We start from the raw sequence: 21916 nt of genomic DNA, 5'->3' as shown, positions 1-21916 counted from the left end.
AACATTGGAATTTTGATGCTTCACGCTTCTACCAGATATTGGAAGCACTGGGCACTCAAATATCTACAGTGGAGTGCTCAATTTTCCAATGATCTCATGAATGTGCATATGAAAATCTCGATTACAGCACATTTCTTCAAAAACACAAACAGAATCATTACTTAACACAATCCATTGTTTCTACCCTAAAGTTAGTAAAATGAAATCTAGTGCTTCCTAACTTGAGAGAAAATGGAGATCTTATGACCATATCCTTAAAATAATTGTACTTTCTAAAATATACAAGGAATTGACTAAAGGTTCTAAGAAGACAAACTGTCTAACCATATGAGTAAGGCAATTATGTTAGCTCAGGAACTCTATAGAATCATTAGTGAACTGCAGGGCCCTCCAGCTTATCTAACAACTACTAGTGCATCTGACAAAATATGTAATAACTTATACGCCCACCTTGAAGGGAAAATCCTACATATATAGGATGAAGTGAATCTGAAAGTATTTCTATGCCAGCATTTCACAAATTGTATATGGGTGCTAATGTGCAAGGAGTCTGTTTGGATCACTTTAACGATAATCCTATTTTGCAAGAGACTCTTCTAGATATCCTAAATAATGATCACCCTTCTGGCTCCCCAGAAGATATTTGCCCTGCAAGATAGTTTAAATATTTTGCCCTTATTCCATCGATATAAAGCTTCTTATTTTCTCTCACAGCCCACTCAGCACTGTTATCATGCCTACCTTGTGGAAGTCCACTATAATTAAACCGCTCTTAAAAAAACCTAACTTAAATCCTGACAATTTTAATAACTATAAATGTATCTTCTTACTATCGTTTTGGGGCAAAGTTTTAGAGAAATTAGTCTTCAGTGATCTGCAAAAATTACTTATTGGACAGCCATCAAACTAGCTTCTCTCTTAGCAGATGTACCAGACTGATAAATGGATAAATGTATCACTCATTGACAATCTTCATAGATTGGTTGATGTCAGTGGTGTCGTGGCCCTGACCCTACTTAAGTTTTTAGTGGACTTCAATCAATCAATCACAGAATTTGTATAGCGCACTACACACCCGGTAGGGTCTCAAGGCGCTGACTATTGACCAGTGGCTCTTAAATGGGTAATGTATTTTTTGACCGATCGTCCAACATTTGTTTTCCTTATCTATTCTCCTCTAAACTTAAAGTACTTAGCTGTGGTGTCTCAATCTTCCCTTAGCTCTTAACACCTATATATGTCTCTGCTGGACATGGTCCTTTTTACAGTGGTTCCCCCAGATATTTTCCTTCTGTTGCTGAACCCTTTCCTGTTGGTATTATGACTCTTCGCACTTTTTCCTTGCTAACCCAGTGGTAAAGTGCTTGTGCTCCCTCCGTAAAATATGGTACAATCTACCTGACTGGTACACTCAGTTTACTTGTTAGTCCTTAGTAAATGGTACTACATGTACCCAGGGCCTGTAAATTAAATGTAAGTAGTGGGTGGCAGGCCTCATTGTGCCACCCACTAAAGTAGCAATTTCAATCATGTCTCAAGCCTGCCACAGCAGCCTATAATGCAGTTTATAAACTGCAATTTGTACCTGGCAAAATAGCTCTTATGGCAGGCTTAAACCTTCCTTTTTTATACTTATAAGTCAGCCCTAAGGTAGCTCCCAAAGGTTCATTGGACAAGGTGCATTGTATTTAAAAATGAGGATGTGTGCCCAGGTTTTTCATGTCATGGCAGTGTAAAACTCCTAAAGTATTTATTTTGCTGTTCTAATGCCAATTTCTCCTATTGACTAACACTGGGTTACCCTTTTAAATTTAATCGGTGATCACTTTCGATTGGGAGCGTATAGAGATATACTGTTTACACTCAAATGAATTGTAATTAGAAATACATTTTAGTGGTGTAGTCAGAATTGGAGTCACATTTCTGAAAATGCCACTTCTAGAAAGCCAACCAGAGAATAACCCAACACAAATCCAGAATTAAAAACAAAGTTCTGTCTGCACCCATGGTGCAACATTTTGTGGATCAAAAACACAATGAAAACGATTTCAAGTGGACAGTATTACAAGCGATGAAAGTTCCTCCCAGAGGAGGAAACATCGATGCCATGCTACTCAAACAAGAAGCGTATTTAATTTTAAAATTTAATTGTGTGATGGACGGCCTGAATGAAATGTCTGAACTGCAAAGATCCTATCAATAAGTCCTCCGTGAACCCCACAGTCGCAGACAAACATACTATTCGAAGAGAGCATAGCTAATGTAGTTTGGCACTTTACCCCCCATACTTCACAGCATCACGTTACATCTCACGGAAGATGCAAATAGAACGTAGGACTACAAATCCCATAATACTTAGCAACATATATAAACAGGAAATCGCGTCCCACCGGGTTAGCAAAATCCTTTTGACTATCCACACATCGAGCGAGAACAGCGTGACTTCACAGAAACCCGAGCGCAGCTAGAGACTCTCTGACTAAGGTATGACGCATAGCGCACCAAAAGTTTAAGTACCGACTAACATTATCGTTGAAAACAAATGGTAGACACTGCTTTTAATTTTCTCATAGAATCAGTATTGAAAAACAACCGCCTACCGATTAGGAAGTGAGAAACGCCAGGGTCGTCTGCCGCGCTCCTCCCAAGTAAGCAAATCATATGTTTAACGTTCAGTAAAACATAAAGACAAGTCAGACCGGGACTGATTGTTAATTTTTAAACCTCACAGAATGACCGGGGAACGCGCAAATTAACTACTTTCAAAGAACAGTTTGAGTTATGACAACAACCCACAAAAATCACGTAAGTGCCAGCACATTTTTTACTGGGAACTACTTCTATAAATGGAAGTGTAAAACACACAAATTCCATTATAACCGCCCAACCTTACCTCTGTTTAGGTGGTGGTGTATAAATCCAAGCTCACTCGATGCCCCATCTTTGAAAAAAGAGATACCGTGAAATAAGGTAATAACTTCACAAGCTTCGTCCACACACGAAGCTATTTTTGAATTATAGGAGAAGGAGATATTAAATGTCCCCAATTTCTACACCGCAGGTACACAGCCCAGCCCTGAGGAAGAACCCCATTGATTATAAGAAGGGTTTGGAAACGCGTCGGCTATTTGGCTGTTGAAAGAGACGCAAAATAGCATAGGGCAACTTAATTACAAAACTGATATACTACAACCTTTTTTGGTGTACATGATTTATTTCTGTTTTCTCGAAACAATGAACATATAACTGTTGGTGTACATGATTTATTTCTGTTTTCAAAATAGCATAGGGCAACTTAATTACAAAACTGATATACTACAACCTTTTTTGGTGTACATGATTTATTTCTGTTTTCTCGAAACAATGAACATATAACTGTTGGTGTACATGATTTATTTCTGTTTTCTCGAAACAATGAACATATAACTGTTTCTGAATTTTTCTTTATTTATTTCTGTTTGAATACACTGCAACAATGGAAATGTATGAAATGTTGCTTACATTGTATCCCCAGTAGAAGGGAAGTTTTTTTCTCTCTGTATATTGTTGAAATGTGTAAATATTTGAAACAATGACGATTGCATACCTTCTAGAAACCAAGCAATGAAGGTTTACACCAGCTGAATAAATAAGTTTGGTGGTTCAAAAATCGAGCCCTGGCATTTTTCTTCTCTAATAAACTTCTAGAAAATTGGCATTTTTATGTCCTAACCATATGCGCCTTTTGCCAGTGTCCTAGGTCACTTAATGTGAATGGCTCTGCTGTTCGGGTGTGTGTATGGCTTACAGACAGGACCTTAAAGGGTCCATCTTACATTTGAAAACTGCTTTGCCTCCTACATACACAAAATAATCTGACACCATGCCTGCCCTGTCTTTTGTCATCTCAGACTGTTTGGAGCCTTGATAGGAGAAGGGGAACAATTTTCCCAAACAGATGTGTGGCAGTATAGGGAATCCTTCCACACAAAGGCTGTCAACAAGTATAAATAATGGATCTGCAGATCCACTCATTAGAACACTCCTGGGCCTGTAGAAGTTACAGAGGAAGGACTGCCCTGCTGCCAGTTGACTGCCCTGCTACTTGAGGACTATCTTGCTGCCTGAGAAGGAAGACTCGATCTGCTTGTCCTAATCCCAGGTTACTTAGAGTGATTCCAAGGGTCAGTTGGCTGACTTCCTGTGTCAGCTACAGGGACACATTAAGCTTCTGAGGCATCTCTGCAACTGGCAAGCTGCTCTGCTGCACTGGACATGCAACTGGAGCTGCCTGAGCCCTGATGCTTGCATCTGCTGCAGTGGGTTCCAGATTCCAAAGAGGTGTCGCTCCAGGTCCTGGACCCTTGGCTGGCATCAGAGTGTCCTCCTCCCTGCCTAGCTGTGGGTACCATCAAATCTGATGCAGTGCTACACAAACTGAAGCAGGACCTCGCATTGCAGTCCTTGCACCTCCTTATCAGAACTGATGCAGTGCGATAGAACTCGATGCAAGACTTTACATTGCAGTACCATGCAGCTTCTGAGGACTTTACATTGCAGTACCACGCAGCTTCTGATCGGAGTGACACTGAGCAATGCACATCAAGGACATAAAGTACATCTCCCAGTGTAACTTATCTGGTCCTAATGCCTGGAATGCGCTCCGTCGGACTGAACTTGTGACTTTGACCCAGGCCGGGGCATCCAGATAACTACAGTTGGAGCTTTGATCTTCTTTGTGCTATTTTCAATTTAAACTTTAAATTCAATATCTCTGATTGGGGTTTTGTGGTTCTGGGATCCTTTTATTTATTAAAATGTACTCTATTTTTCTAAATTGGTTTGGGATTTTTTTGTGTTGTGTTTTCACTTTATTATGGTTTGTGTGCTGCATAAATAATATACACATGCCTTAATATAACATATCATCTGCTACCTACCCAAATTGAATATCTGTTATGGACTTACATAGGGAATCCTGATATAATTGGGTAATATAACTACTCCAAGGGTCTACAGAAACATTGCTGCCACACTTGGAATATTTCTTTTTAGATATGTTACTTATATTATGTTACATATATTGGCATTTCTGAAAACTGATTAAGTGATATTTGGTGTGAGATGCCATTGATCCTAACCCTTGAGGGGTGATTTCTCGACCACAATGATTATTAGAGAACTGAAGAAGGTGAGGAGAAGGGATTAGTCGAGAGATTGGATATTATTACTCCCCTTTCCTGAATGTAAATTTCCTCAAACATAAATGGGGCCTCAATTATAACCTGGCGAACAGCCCATTGTCCCACAAGGGCGAGGTAATAAATTACTCTATCGCCATTTGCATAAAAAATTCCTCTAAAGTTGTTTTGTCTCACTGTTTAGAAGCACACAGTGACATTCTGAGATGTATGGTCAGCAATTAATCTTGGAATACATTTAGTAAAATGCATATGTTGAAGTGCAAAGTTCATAAAATATTAATGAAAATATATTTTTTGAAAGCTGCCAACCCAGTTTATACCTTCCACACTATTGAGAGACAAAACCATCGAAGGAGGGCATGAAGGACATTTGGGCCAAACCATTGCTAAAAGGAAAATACACTGTTCATTGGTGGCCCAGTATGGATGCAGATATTATTCAGGCTGTCAAGGCATGTATAATATGTTCCACCAGTGCTAAATCCCTAAAAGGCAAAACAGCTCAGCTTCAGCTCATCAAATTACCTGGTGGACCATGATAAAAATTAGCTGTTGATTTTATTGGTCATTTCAGTAATCTCACAGAGAGGTTCAAGTATGCTATTGAAGTAGATGACTTTAGCAAATGGTGGGAAGTTGAGTGTATTGAAGAACCCAACACCAAATCAGTCTCCCAGTTTTTCGAGAAACGTTTTCTTAGTGAAGGTTTTCCGAGTGAGTTTGTGTCTGAGAATGGCATTCAATTAATGTCCAAGGAGCTGGAATATTTTTTGACCAAATGTTGTATCGCTCACAAAATTATTGCACTGTGTCACTCTCAAGCTAATGGATTGGTAGAGAAAATGAATTAAACATTGGTTGACTGTGTACAGGTGGCAATGAAAAACAGGGTTGCTGTATGCCATGCAGTTGAGAGTATGTAAACTGCAAAAAAGATATAAAAAGGTCTCATCGTCTTTTTAGAGGGCATCTCACGTGCTGGTGTTGGCAGGGGCAGCACAGTGGTGGATCAAAGCACATAGTAAGAAATTTTCCAGATCTACTTTACGACCAGCACCCTGTTGGGAAGTGGATTCTGCCATATACAATCCATCAATTCTAAATGATGTCAGGATACTCTCATATCGTTAGTAAGGTTGTGGCAGATGATAGGTTTGTCCATTCACACAGAGGCAGTAGAGGACTGAGGCAAACGTACAGGCCTCAGTGCAATCACAGAAGGAATATGCTCACCTTCTTCTGCATGATGACGTTCTGTCTGCCAGAAGAAGTATGGAAGGATAATTTTAACTCATTACATGAATCTTCGTGCCTAGGATTATTTCCAAAATTTGAGGATCACATTTCCTAACTTGGGTCCTGATAAGCTAACATTTTGTGTTGTGGTTGTGCCATTTTTTTGGCACAGCCATGACCCAAAATGTTAGTCCAAATTTAAAAAGCCATGCAAGGGCCAATTTGCATCGCCATATGTGTCTATTTAAAAAATAAAGTAACACCGTGTCTTGTGCTGTGTTCTGGTATACTTCATCTGATAGGCGTTACATGGATAGAGCAAGGGTATACCCATTCATTCATCCATATACTTTGATTCCTAAAGGCATTAAACCTGGGTTTGTGCCAAAATGGTGCACCTACCTGAGAAACGCATAAAGAGAAGAAATACCTTTATGTCTCCTAGTTATTTCCTCTTTCCATGGTGCTGCATTCTGCAGTGCACACAGAAGACAAATATAGCTCTATAGATTGTTTTTGTGGAAGATGTTATGCCTTCCTGCACAAAAATAAACATACCCATTAAGCAGGTACCCATGTACCATGGTCTAAGGATGCCTGCTTTGGTGCTATGCTCACTTTCACTCATCATAGTGCAGCAAGTTGCCTTGCTGTGTTGCATTGTGTGAAAGGTTAGTAAACATCGGCCTTGGTTTACTGGGCTTTTTTTCATGTCTCTGCTAGAAAAACTGCATTCAGGAAGGACCCTGCTTCAAGCAGCTTTATGCTGGTGACTTGCAAAGCTCCTGGCTCATGTGAAAGTGGTTTCCTGGAGATGGGTGGATAGATCTCAATAGTTATGTGAAGATACGTGGGTCATGATCTGTTTCCCTAGAGGAATTATTTTCGTTTCTGTGTGGTATTGCTATGGTGGGTCAGAACCTTTGTGTTTATGGAGTTGTACCAAAACAATTTGCCAAGAGAGCTGAGAACTGCGGAGCTCACAAGGCAACGTCTGAAGTTTGACACAACTTTGACATTTTCTAGGACCTTTCTTACAGCATTCTCCTCACTCATTGGAGAGCGTTGTGCATCATATGAAGGTAATTAACCTGAGGGCCAGCAAATATGCAGGAGTCATCTGGCCTTTAAGGTGGAAAAATACAGAAACTGCACATAGTCATATTGTAGGGCTGCACTGGAGATCTTAGAATTTTGTCACTCTGAAAATTGCACTTCCAGAGTACACCAGGTAATTATTTTGTCCACTAAACAATCAAGCAAATACCAAACAAAACATTTACATTGCTCATTCTACGAGGTTTCTGGAAAGTGTAAGTATCATCCTGTAGTTATCTTGTATTGCTGCCAAGGCATAGGTGGAGATTTCTTTGCTATTTTTTGGTCTTGCTTCAGCAGTTCTTTATCAAAACACCTATAACAACTCTGTGATACCATCTGTTGGATACAGTACGAAATATAGGGTTTGTTTTATGTCCTTTGGGACAAAGCAATTTATAAGATTGTCTCTACAGTGCTTCTTTGACTTCTTGAAACATCAAGTCCCCTCATCCCCAGTTTAGCTGACACCTATCAAATAAACCTTTTAAATTAATTAAAATGTATGTTAAATAGAAAATTGCCTTTGTTCTTATAAATGACATGGTTAGAAGGAATTTAAGTGTGATACACCATACTACAGTTTAAAAGTAGTACTCTCTGAAACATTGAAGAACCAGAAAGGCGGCAAACCTATGCCTTAGTAATGCAAATATTACCTCGGTACAATAATGCTTTTCAAGTCGTTGACTCTCCTTTTGCTTTTGGCATGTCAGCGACACAACAGAGAGGATGGTGTCATTGTTATTCTCTTGTGAGGACGTCCACATCACAGCAGCAGTTGTTTGGCTCAATATGTTGACTGCCAAATTCTGGGCTTTTTCTGTCAGTTCTTCAAACCATTCTCCTGTAGGACCTAGAAAATACATAGGGCATGACATGTTAGAGTATGTTCTCCATACCACACCCTCAAATGCCTTGTGGTGCAATCATACCTTTTTTAATACAGTCTTCTGAGCAGTTGCTAATTTATGTAACTTTGCCATTTGCTTTTGAGAATTTATATGTAGCATTGATCCCACTTCTGATATTGGGATTTTCTCCTTCTTCATTTACATTTGTGCTCACATGAGCAACAACTACAACATCCTTGTGCTCCTTCATTAAATAGCGATTGCCTATGATTTTGGAGAATTTGGGAAAAAGTAATATTTTAAAAATGTTACTATTGACTAAGATAGCTAACATTATTTATTCCATGCATGCGCTCCTTTAGAGTCGCTTTTTTCACAACACCTCATAACACAAATTGTGTTATATTGCTTGATGATCATGATTTTACCAAAAACAAAAACCTAGAATGAAATGAGGAATGCTATTCAGATACTTTGACCTAGATTTAATAAGCATTTGTGTTGTCCTGGCATCTTGCAAGGTGACAGAAGGACAACTTCCGTAAAATGTACACGTCCACTCAAGGAGCTATTTGCACCAACTTGTGTGACTTTGCAAGGAAATGTAACGCAATGTAATTGCTTGCACTCATTTACGTTTCCCATGCATCCACCCATTGATTTGATGAAATTCCAGGTTTACAAATGTTTGTAAACGGAAGATTGCATTAAATCGCTACACCTCCCAGAGAATGTTTTTACGAGGAGAAAATATTTTGTATTCCGTGTTATTTCCTCTTTCTGTGCGTGATGTATTCTACATCATGAATAGAACGAGGAAAATGCCTCTGGATTATTTCCAGGTGCAATTTTTAGAGTATTTGTGAATGTTTGGATGTAGGGTCACAGAGCTCACACACTTTATTTGGCATCACAGCAGGGGAAACGGGTTGACACTACACCACAGTCAAGTCTCACCGGCTTTCACATTCAAATCAGGCACCAAAATGAGAAAAGGATCGAGACAAGGAAGGTTCTATTAGCAGAGAATCCAGTGTCATCTTCACTCTCTCCTTATGTCCCACACTTCACTAAGTATCATGATCTTGCATGATCTGCGCAGTACGTACACGCATTCAACCTTTTACAGTCACTCTAGCACAAACCTCAGAACACAACACACTGGAGAGCTGTACTCAGGCTCTGGGCTAATTGTTATTGTTATTGTTAATTGGTATTTATATAGCGCTAAATCACCGTCAGGTCTCTTTGCGCTCAGGGGGCGGGCGTAGCTGCATAGACGACAGTCGTGTCAGGCGTGAAAATAGGGTTAGGCTGTGCTTAGGGTTTCCCTAAACAGGATTGTTTTGAGCTGTTTCCTGAAGTGGAGTAGGTTGGGTTCCTTACGGAGTTGCTCAGGTAGCTGGTTCCAGAGCTAGGGGACAAGGTCAGAGAAAGCTCTTCCCCCTTTTGAGGTGAGCTTGTACCGTGGACAGGACAGAAGACAGGCATCGGAGGATCGCAATGAGCGTCCCGGGGTGTAGACCTCGAGGCATTCTTTTATGTATGTAGGGGCTAGACCGTATACCGCTTTGTGGGTGATGCAAAGGCTCTTGAATTTCACTCTTTGCTTTATGGGGAGCCAGTGCAGTTTGTGCAGTAGCGGGGTGGCATTGGTTCTTCTAGGGAATCTGGGGATCAGTCTGGCTGCATCATTTAGGACCACCTGTAATCTATTTGCCAGTTTCTGGGGGAGACCAATGTATAGGGCGTTGCCGTAATCTAACCTCGAGACGATGGTGGCCGAAACGATCATCTGAAGTGTGGAGGTGGAGAGAAGGGGGACCAGTTTCCGCAATTGCTTAAGCAGGTGCAGGTGCCGACCACAGAGGAGATTTGGTTGGCCAAGGAGAGCTCGGCATCAATTTTCATTCCAAGGCTCTTCACGGCTGGCATGGGTCGGAGGTGGGGCCTAGTTCTTGGGGTCAGAACTGGTCGCCCCAGGGGGAATCTGGTGTGAGGATGACCAGAATCTCTGTTTTGTCAGACTTGATTTTCAGTGAGTTAGCTGTCATCCAACACACGGCGAATCTGAGGATGTTTTGTGCCTGGGACTGATTCTCTTCATTCTTGGCCGTTTGCCTCCTGCTCTTCTTTAGGTTACAGGATCAGCAAAGTAATTACATCAGTTCTGGAGTATTTGAGATACTCCAAAAGAGGGCCACCAAAGTATCCTGACAGGGCCTGACTAGGAACACAAAGCGTGAAGCACTGCTACTTTTATTACTGTGAGTTGATATTGCAGCTCTGCTGCAAGACCGGCCCCCAGTGACAAACATGGCCCCCACAGCTTCAAAACCGGCCCCACCCTTCCAGCCTCCCAGGGAAATGCCAGATGCCTGCTATGGCCAGTCCGACCATGTATCCCAACTCTGCACTCAGGCCTTTCTTTACAAAAGTGTATAGAGGTATTCCAGGTAAAAAGAGAATGCTACTCTGATTTTGCAGATTGGAACCCGATGACGTGTTTCCAATCTTGCTGGGTCTTTCTTCCTGAGTAGAGTAGCACACATTATTCGGGAGATGGGAAGGCAGCATATTTCTTTGTGTCGCTTTGGCCATGTTTTTAGACTCAGTGTTTTGTGAAGATTTCTCACGCCAAAAGCAGATTACCAGTTGGAAGTGGCTGCGCCCAGGAATTGTTAAAACAAAGGATCCTTTCTGCTTCATTCAAGTGTACTTTAGCTCAGACCAGGCATTTTTTACTTGGCTTTGCAATAGCAATTGCAGGGATTGGGAAAGTGGAGGGCGGCATAAGTGAACAAGCCAAGAAGGGAGAAGACTGCCTCAGTCACTTAATTACCTCTAACTCTATTAATAACCCAACTATAGGGTCTACAAACTTAAAGGAGGACACAACTTTAGTGTATTACTCCTGGTATATGCCTATGCACTTCATGCTCATAGCACTTTCACACAATTAATTAAGGAAGCCCAGTCCTGACGCATTTTGAAGTTTTTTTAAATGCACAATTTGGGTGACTATTTATTTTTGAATATTTATGATTTTTATGACGGACCTAGCCGTAACCAATGAATTGTTAATGTTGCACTTGAAATAATTTTTGTTAGAGATTTAGAAGTTTGTTTATTAGTTTAGTTTCGTTGTGCCACATTTTTACAAGGACAACATTTTCATTAATATCGATGCTGTTTCGTTTTTGTATTCATCTTGCCATTTATACTCCCAATCAATGTCCACCTTCATGTCTTCTCTCCTTACAGTCTTTGCAGAGTGCAGGACACTATTATTTAACTGTTCATTTTCATTAGAAAGCACATATTGTGAATTAAGCTTTTTTCGTGTACTGAATATTGCAATCCCACGGATATTCCCGCAATAGTTCCTGTATGGGTCTGTAAGAAACACACTGGTGCATAGATCTTTGTTTGAAATATGACTTATCTATTTGTAATGCCCATGTTAATTTGTTGCTAAAAATCATGCTTAAGTACTTGTAATATGAAACTTCTTCCACCCTTGTCTGCCCAATTGACCATATATCTGTGCTCCTTTCGACAGAACAATTTTTTTATTGAAGTTAATCTTTAATTAGTTTATTTGACAATAGTTTGATAAGATCTTGAGAAGTGTAGCTAGATACGGGGCAAATTGATTTGGTGCCAGGACAATCCATTCCCTCAGCTGATTTTCCCAGATAAAGTACCTTAAGCATCTAATTCAACCCTTGCCCAGATATTTCTATGCAAACAGTAAAACTCTTGGAATTTGTAGAGCTTTGTTTTTGTGATTACAATATCTCATGAGCGACAAGGTCAAATCCAGCCCAAAACTTGCAAAACAACAATACAGGGAACCCCACTCTATCAGTGAAAAAATGACCATGGGTTGTATGGCCTTCTTTAAAATCTTTAAAGTTCAACTTCGAATTGAATTTTCCTCAATTTGCTTGTAGTCCCTACATTGGTTAAACTATTCAGGCGGTATTTCGTTGGGTCATTATCTTCATCCTTTTTATAAATAAGTTTTAAAATGGCGCCTTTTAATTTTTTGGGACAATCTCTTCTTCAGGTAAGTGCGTACAATGCCCTATATAAAAGTATGTCATGTGCAACCGGCCTAGAGGCCAATAAAAAACATGACTATAGGTTTCTATAATGCTCCACATGAAGTACCACAAAGTTAAAAGTTAGAAGTGAACATGAACATTTATTGTAGATTTAATAAAAATCAACGTTTTGACTGTACAAACAAATGCTAAATACTGTATTTTATCATTCAGCCCACATTTATCTATCTATGCAGTTGTTTAAAAGACATATTTTTTCCAGCTGCGGAGGAACTATGCTTATTTCAATAGTCATATAATATAAGTCTTATGAGCCTGAAACCCTTTTCTAGGTTCACTAGTTTAGTTCCCATGGACCTTACTTTTAGGATGTGATCTTTAAACCTGAATAGCACCTCTTTGCAGCAATGTGTGTGAGCCATCTCTTTGTGTACAGACCCTTGACAGTAGCTCTTCTATCCAGTGGAAGCCAAAGGACTGATCCCAAGAGAAATTTCAAATATTCTCCTTTTGGAGATTCGAGTCCCTTATTGGTGCCCGATTCTGGAATATCAGTTGGCCACCAGTTTGACTGATGTACAAGTTGGGGTTACACAAAATGTCTACCACAAAGCAGATGGCACACATGCTGCGATTGTTACCCAAACATATTTTAGGACCATGCAAAGATACCAGTGATATTTCAGGTGTCCAACATGAAGGTGTTCTGTCATACACTGCACAACACCGGTGGAGGGTTAGGTGGGTCCTTTGCTACCTTTTCATTATACGGCAGTCTGTGCAGACACCAAGATTTTGACATAGCTCATGGTCTCAGTAATTGTACAGTGGCCTTCTAGCCTGAGACTGTACCCGCCCTTTTGTGGCATGCAGGATACCTAGAAGGATTGGATTGGGCACCGACACAGAAATCCAAAGTGAGAGTAAAATTTCACTGTGTTTCTGTGCTTCTGTTTTTTATGCATGTGATGAGGAAATGACATTATTGAAATTGTGTAAAAGAAACCCTTTTTTTACAAATAATTTAATATATACTACTTAGGGCCTGATATCAAATTGGTCGGACTGGTATCTCCCATGAAGGATCACAACTGGCCCAGTGTTTACACACTCACCGGTTACTGGGTGCTTGTAAATTAGACCAAATTTATATGGTGTGAAAACCACACCTGATAACATCGTTTGTGGTACCTGGCATGGGCTGCAGACACAGCACTGTGATGGCTATGATCAAAGCTGCAGAGGAAATCACAGTCGCCCTGGATAGAGGTACAGCTGCAACACTTATTCTCCTTGATTTGTCAGCAGCATTTGACACAGTCATCACAGGTTGTTGATCAACCATCTCAGCATTCTAGAAATTAAGAATAATGCCCTAATTCTACTCACCTCTTTTCTCTCAGATAGACGGCAATCAGTAGCTCTGGGTCATTTTGAATCTTCCCTTTTTCACTCCGGTATAGGGTTCCACAGGGATCTTCAATCAGTCCTACACTATTTAATATTTATGTCACAGAATTAGCTTCGCTAGTCAAATCCTTTGGCCTTTCCTTGACCTCCTACGCTGACAATACACAAATTGTTCTGTCAGCCTTCAGAAACGGTACCGAGGTAGCCACTCATTCCCATGACTGCATGCTGGCAATTAGCTCATGCATGAACAGACACTGCCTGAAACCTAATTTGAATAAAACCAAGGTTGTGCTTTTCGGGAATCTCTCTCTGACTTGGTCCCCTACATGGTGGCCAGAAGAACTGTGTCTTCCCCCTAAACCAGTGTCCAAGATAAAACATCTAGGCATTCTTATAGATGGAAATGTAACCCTTGGCCATCAAGTGAACCCTACAGTTTACTCCTGCTTCTATATGCTCAGGGTGATTAAGAATATCCTTCCCTTCATCCCAACACATCCCAAAAAGACAGTGATCACAGCCTTATTTTTCTCTAATTAGATAATTGTAATGGACTTTACATTAATATGCAGGAACAGCTCCTCAATAAGCTGCAAAGGGGAACAGCCATTACAACGCGGCTTTTACCACATGTTGCTATTACATCGCATGCGCTACAACGCAAGCGATGTTACAATGCGTGGTAAAAACAACGCATACCATTACATCACATGCGCTTTTACAACGCATGCGATGTGATGTGTAATGGCGGCGGCGGCTATTCAAGTCGTTGTAAGGAAACTGAGGCTGTTTCCTCACAACACCGTGCACCAAGCAGGAAGGAGGAAGCAGGAACTGGGGGCAGAGATGGTGATGCTGGAGAGGAGAGAGGTAAGGGGGTTTGACCTTGGGGTGGGGGTTACATTTGTAGGGTTTAGGGTAGTGTAAAAGTAATGTTGTAATGTTTGTGTGTTTTTTTAACGTTTTAGTGTGTTTTTTTGTAGTGTAGTGTTGTGTTGTAGTGTTTGTTTAGTGTAGTGTATTAAGGTTTAGGGTACTGTTGTAGTGATTTAGGCTTTAGGGTAGTGTAGTAGTGTTTGTGTAGTGTAGTGCTTTAGGGTTTAGGGTAGTGTAGTGTTTTAGGGTGGGTTTAGGGTAGTGTAGTAGTGTTTGTGTAGTAGAGTGTTTTAGGGTTTGGGGTAGTGTAGTGTTTTAAGGTTTAGGGTAGTGTACTAGTGTTTGTGTAGTGTAGTGTTTTAGGGTTTAGGGTAGTGTTGTATTGTTTGTGTAGTGTAGTGTTTTAGGGTTTATGGTAGTGTAGTGTTTTAGGCTTTAGGGTAGTGTAGTAGTGTTTGTGTAGTAGAGTGTTTTAGTGTTTAGGGTAGTGTAGTGTTTTAGGGTTTAGGGTAGTGTACTAGTGTTTGTGTAGTGTAGTGTTTTAAGGTTTAGGGTAGTGTTGTATTGTTTGTGTAGTGTAGTGTTTTAGGGTTTAGGGTAATGTTGTAGAGTTTGTGTAGTGTAGTGCATTAGGGTTTACTGTAGTGTTGTAGTGTATGTGTGTAGTGTAGTGTTTTAGGGTCGTGTTGGAGGTCGTGTAGGGTAGTGTAGTGTTATTGTAGAGAGAGGACTGGGGGCGGGGGAGGGTTGTGTAGGGGTAATATATTGGTGTGTAGGGTAGGGTAGAGTAGAGTCACTTACCTTTTAAACTTTTACCACAACTATAGCTTTACCACGCATGCCTTTGCGTGGTATTAGCATGCGTGGTAAAAGCATAGTCGTGGTAAAAGTATGCGATGTAATGGCATGTCGTTGTCATTACATCACGTAGTAATACCCGCGTTGTAATGGCACGCGTGGTATTGGTATGCGATGTAATGACATAAATCCAGCTGCAAATTGTTCGGAACGCAGTACACAGGCTTCTTTTAGGAATTCACCCATTCAAATCGGTTTCCAAGGAAATGAGGCAAATACACTGGCTCAAAGTGAGAAGCTGTATGGAATTTAAACCCCTCTGCACAGCCTTCAAGGCATTAAATAATATTGGCCTTGAATTCCTGAAGTGCTCCTTTGAGTGGTATGTCCACAGCAGACAGGTACGCTCCTCTGGGGCCAAGTTAATGAAGGCTCCCAGAGTCCGCAAGGCAAAGTGGGGAGGCAGAAGCTTTATTACATGAACAGCCAAACTTTGGAATAAGCTCGCTTCCCACATCAGAGCCCTGCCTACACTGATCTCCTTCAAGAAGGAGCTCAAAACTTGGCTATTTAACAGCTAAACTCCTTTTCGCATTCGGCTAAAGCTAGCAGAAAGACACCCTCGGGTAGACGTGCGCTTAATAAGTTGCAATACCATAAAATAACATTTGCAGGTGGGCTCCAGCTCAACCCCTCTTATGGGAAATGGGAGCTTGGAATGCTTCTCCTGATTGCCAGAACTCTACCCTGTCCAGGGTGACCTCCTCACATGATAAAAGTGGGTTGTAAACTGATTATTTGGACCATAATAGAGGCATGACTGTGATTTTGACCCCATAAAACTGTGTGAGCATGTTATTCCCTTTCCTAAATCATAATAGTCAGATGTAGGCATGGAGGATGTCATCTGGGTATGGTAATTCCAGCCACAAAGTATCCTCTTATACCTACACACCTCACTCTGGGCAATAGGTCCAAAGTAAAACTTCTGTCTGCCCTCACTCATGATTAAATGGCTTGCTTGCCTGTAATTTCCCTACTGTTTCATTGGCTTTCCTCCCTGTTCTTGTGTTTGTCCCGCCTCTTGAGTATTTTTTCCATCAGTTTGAGTTTTACCGTTCAATAAGGCGCCCTGGGCTCGTTGTTCTTGCTGGTCACCCCTCACTTTGCCAATGTTTGCTCTGCAACTGCACAAGCATTGGAAACGTAAAAAGGGCAATAACACAATTGCATAAACATTCTCAATGCCAGCAGTACAAGTGACATCAATGTGATTTAGCAATGCTTTTTTTTTCATCAAGGTGCTCATGATGCAGGTCTCCGCTGGGCGCCCCATATTTATGCCCTCATGAGTGTAAACTGGGGTGATATTGTTGCCCCAGGGATAGCGTTACGCCAAAAAATCTTCATTTGATCTTTTTAGCTTTTAGATATCAGGAGCCCTATTATCAATCAATCAATCAATCAATCAATCAATCAATCAATCAATAATACATTTATATAGCATGGAAATTCACCCAAGGGGTCCAAAAGCAATGGAACAGTTTGCTGCTGCATGAAGCATTATTTAAACATCCTGGTCTTTAGTTCTCTTTGGAATTGCTGGAGAGACAGTGCGGTCCTGAGGTGGAGGAGGAGTTTTTCCAGGCCTTTGCAGCCAGGTGTGAGAAGGCGCATCCTCCGCTGTTGGCTCGGAGGATATGTAGAGTGTCTGAGAGAGAGAGGGAAGCTGAGTCAAGGTGTCTGGTTGATTGGTGGAAGGTCAGGCATTTGTTGGTGTATGCTAGGCCTTCGTTGTGCAAGGGCTTGTATGCGTGGGTAAGCATCTTGAACAGGCATCTCTTCTGAATTAGGAGCCAGTGTAGTTTCTTGAGATGGGGTGTGATGTGGATCCTTCTGGGGAGATTGAGTCTTGCTGCAGAGTTCGGTATTATCTGGAGTGTCTTCAGGAGGCGTGCATTGATTGGGAAACATCCATTACATTGCAGTTATTACATCGCACTGCTTTTACAACACAACTGTTACAACGCAACTGCCTTTACATCGCATGCTATTACAACTCATGCCTTTACAACGCATGTCACTACAACGCATGCCATAACAACGCACACCATTACAACGCATGCCATTACAATGCATTATAAGGTAAGTAATGGAGATTTTCTAGTTTTAGAGTGGGTATGAGTTTTGGGGTAGATGGGAATAATAATTTTTACCCCTACACTATCCAACACTTACCCTACTGTTGCACTCACTGAAGAGGGAATATTCATTTTTACCCCTACACTATCCAACACTTACCCTACTGTTGCACTAAAAGTATTATGCTTTGTAATGGTATGCGTTGTAATGGTAGTTTTAAAAAATGCGTTGTAATGGCATGCGTTGTAAAATCATGCAATATAATGGTAGTTGTGATGTAAAAACCGTGTTGTAAAAGCATGCATTGTAGCGTCATATATTCACAGTGATTTCCACATAGAGTGTGTTTCCATAGTTCAGTCTGCTAGTAATGAGGATCTGCTTGACAGTCTGTCTGGAGTTTGCCGGGAGCCACGTGAAGATCTTGCGGAGAATGCGGAAGGTGTGGAAGCAGGCGGATGAAATTGTGTTGACTTGTTTTTTCATGGATAGCATACTATCCAGGATGATGAAGAAGTTGCGGACATGGTCTGTTGGGGCTGGGGGTAGGCCAAGATCCGCAGGCCACACATGCCGTTCCATGGCGAGGGCTTGTTTCCAAAGATGAGTACTTCCATCTTTATCATGCTCAAAGCAATCTATGTTTAAACGCAGGCACAACGCTTTTCCTGAAATGTTGGTATTTACAGAGCATTCACTAAATTGCTAAACCTGGGAGATGGAACATGAGCTTTAGCCAGGACCGCTCGAATCATGGAGCAGGGGTTGCCTCTCTGTGATTCCGAGGTATGGTATCTGCAGCTGATGTTCTAACTCAGCGATGCACAGTCAGTGCATGTCTTGTAAGCAGCACAAATTCATGAAACATGGCTGTGCAGCTTTGATCCCAGCTGCGCACATGCACAGAACATTTAAGATGAAATGCACGGAGAACTTTGCCTGCCTGTGTTACCGCTAGAGTCTTGCAGTGAGTGACGACCTATTTGTTTAATATTTGGCCGTGCAGCTCTTTCACTGCACTGTATTGCTTATTTATTACAACGAGGGCCAATTAGTGGCCCAATCTGGATGAGCAGTTTGCAATCTCTTCCCAGCCTACTAGCCTGATAAATCTTTCATTCGGCCCCCTTCTGATATACGATGTTATGTAAGGCGCTGCTTGCAGCAGAAGCTACGTGCCAGGGCGCCGTGCCCCGGGAAGGGTGCTATTTCAGAGCACGGCCCTCACGTCAGAAGCTTTGCCTTTACGGTTTGAAAATACAACTACAATATCGATCAGCATCCGGTCTTGACCAAGGAAACAGACGTGACTCTTACTAGAACAGCAAATGATGCTCCAGTTCGATGAGAACATCAGAGGCCGGTTTCATTAGGCCTTGTCCATGTGAAAAAGCCACGCATTGGCCATAGCTCTGTACATACATGCCGCTATGTGAAGCCCCTTCTGTGATAATGTATATACGGCGATTAGGCACAGATTATTTTTATTGCAAGAATGTACTACAGATAGAAAAAAGAAAGCATGTGACCACTTAAACATGGCCACCATATACTTGATTCATTTGTAATGAGAAAAATCACCATATGTATGTATATATATGGATGTATGACGTTATAACGCATGCATTTACAACGCATGCCATCACAACGCAACTTTTACATCGCAGGTGCCATTACAACGCATGGCATTACAACGCAGGTATTTACAACGCAGGGGCTATTACAACGCATGCCATTACAACGTAAGTATAGGTAAGTATATAATTTAAATTACAAATGTAAATAATTCTAATTTAATTAATTTAATTTAATTTAATTTAATTTAATTTAATTTAATTTAATTTAATTTAATTAATTTAATTTAAATTTAATTTTACTTTATTTTTTACCTTGTACCCTTTTACCCAAAAACCCAAAACTGACTCTGAACCCTAAAAATACCCCTTTACCCAAAAACCCAAAACTGACCCTGAACCCTAAAAATACCCCTTTACCCAAAAACCCATAACTGACCCTTAACCCTTAAAATACCCCTTTACCCAAAAACCCAAAACTGACCCTGAACCCTAAAAATACCCCTTTACCCAAAAACCCAAAACTGACCCTGAACCCTAAAAATGCCCCTTTACCCAAAAACCCAAAACTGACCCTGAACCCTAAAAATGCCCCTTTACCCAAAAACTGAAAACTGACCCTGAACCCTAAAAATACCCCTTTACCCAAAAACCCAAAACTGACCCTGAACCCTAAAAATACCCCTTTACCCAAAAACTGAAAACTGACCCTGAACCCTAAAAATACCCCTTTACCCAAAAACTGAAAACTGACCCTGAACCCTAAAAATACCCCTTTACCCAAAAACTGAAAACTGACCCTGAACCCTAAAAATACCCCTTTACCCAAAAACTGAAAACTGACCCTGAACCCTAAAAATACCCCTTTACCCAAAAACTGAAAACTGACCCTGAACCCTAAAAATACCCCTTTACCCAAAAACTGAAAACTGACCCTGAACTCTAAAAATACCCCTTTACCCAATAACTAAAAACAGACCCTGAACCCTAAAAATACCCCTTTGCCCAAAAACCCAAATCTCACCCTGAACCCTAAAAATGCCCCTTTACCCTAAAACCCCAAACTGACCCTTAACCCAAAAAAGACCCCATTTAAAAAACAAACATATAACATTTTAAATATAATTATATACTTACCAGTACTTACGTTGTAATGGTATGCGTTGTAATAGCACCTGCGTTGTAAATACCTGCGTTGTAAATACCTGCGTTGTAATGGTTTTTGCGTTGTAAAAGTTCGGTTGTAATGGTAGTGCGTTGTAAAAGTTGCGATGTAATGGTTGTTTCCCATATATATACCATTCAGATGTGTCGTCTACTATTATTATTTATAAAGGCCACACAAATAAATTACCACCAAACCGAGCACTTAATAGCAGCCTGGTACAATTTTGCATCGCCTACATACATACTTCTTATTACAAAAAAGAGAAAGAAAATAAATCACAATTGAAACAGGCACAAGTTACAGCTAAATACATTTAATATGAAAAGAATCTAAAATTAAAATCCATACTTGGAGTCAAGTTTATTAATAAAGATGAAGGAATTATTTTTAGGAGGATGTGTACCTAGAAGCACATAGATCCATGGTAGACAGAGAGTGATCATTGCAGGGCTGGACTGCCCATTGTGCACCCCTGGCATTTTCCCAGTGGGCTGCAGCCTTAGAGGGCTGCGTCCAAGGCAGGATGAACTGCTGTGACACATGGGTCCACTTTAGTTGTGGCCTCCTGCAGTGAGGGGAAGGTTTGAATATTTTTGTCAGAGCTGAATTGGGTCTCCAGCCTAACCCTGGTCATTGCCCGCTGTGGTGACTTTGCACAGGAACTGTGGACAGTACAGGCCCAGAAAAAAAGAATATGACCTCAAATGAACACCAAAAGGATAAACTAATGGTGAACAAGCATTTGCAATGCTATCGGTCTCGCCTTTGGGGCCTTATATGTATTTAGTTATGCAGCACATTAGATTGAGTGCTGAAACATCTACTGGTCTTTCACATGGTGGGAAAGTAAGAACCAAACTGTGTGACATGCCAGGTATGAGAACACATGGAGAGAAATATTGCCTTTCAGCTAGAAATGGTATAGTCCAAAGCTCTGGCGTTTTGACTTAGTCCATACCTGCTACTTGGCTCTTTGAAACCACCCTGCGTGCCTGCCCAGTGAGGAGAACGCCAGCGCCTCGCCGGACCCGCTTCGCGGGTCCCGCAGCGCCTTTTATCAACAGAAGCTGCTTGCAGTTGGGAGCTCCTCGGAGAGGAGTGCGGGGTAGGTAAGAGCGTCGGCGGGGCTGCGAGCACAGGCAGGGACTCCAGTGTCCAGGAGTCCCTGCGCGCCCAATTTGCCACACCTGGGCTGCTCTCCCCGCTGGCCACGCCCCCGCTCATCAGCGTATGAGACTGTTGCATCCTTGCTATAGGTGATCAGTGCCACCGCTTCGCGGGAGCGCGCCGGGAGAAGCCCGGGACAAGGGCGGAACCGTCTGTGGCCGTCCGGGGCCGAGGGAGGCCGGGCTGGGCCACCCCACTGACATTGATTCCAAACGATTATTATATCTCTTAGTGCATTGCTGTGCCACATAAGTGCTCATCAGTAAGTGTTGAAAAAGGGCTGATAACCTAAAGGAATGCCGGAACTCCCAAGTAGCACCGCATCGATGACACCACC

General features: G+C 41.4%; 1 protein-coding gene across 6 annotated transcripts in view; it reads right to left on the bottom strand.

The window, feature by feature from the left end:
• Positions 1-21916, bottom strand: part of PTPRO (protein tyrosine phosphatase receptor type O) — a 1002672-nt gene that overhangs the window by 376561 nt on the left and 604195 nt on the right. For all 6 annotated transcript variants that reach the window (XM_078674019.1, XM_078674018.1, XM_078674014.1 and 3 more), the window contains exon 7: positions 8177-8373. In XM_078674019.1, coding sequence (XP_078530145.1) covers positions 8177-8373 — 197 coding nt within the window. The remainder of the gene's footprint in view (positions 1-8176; positions 8374-21916) is intronic.

This window comes from Lissotriton helveticus, chromosome 1_1, assembly GCF_964261635.1.
Source record: "Lissotriton helveticus chromosome 1_1, aLisHel1.1, whole genome shotgun sequence".
Taxonomy (NCBI): Eukaryota; Metazoa; Chordata; class Amphibia; order Caudata; family Salamandridae; genus Lissotriton; species Lissotriton helveticus.
Note: the sequence above shows the minus strand (reverse complement) of the source record. Positions and strands in the feature narration are given on the sequence as shown.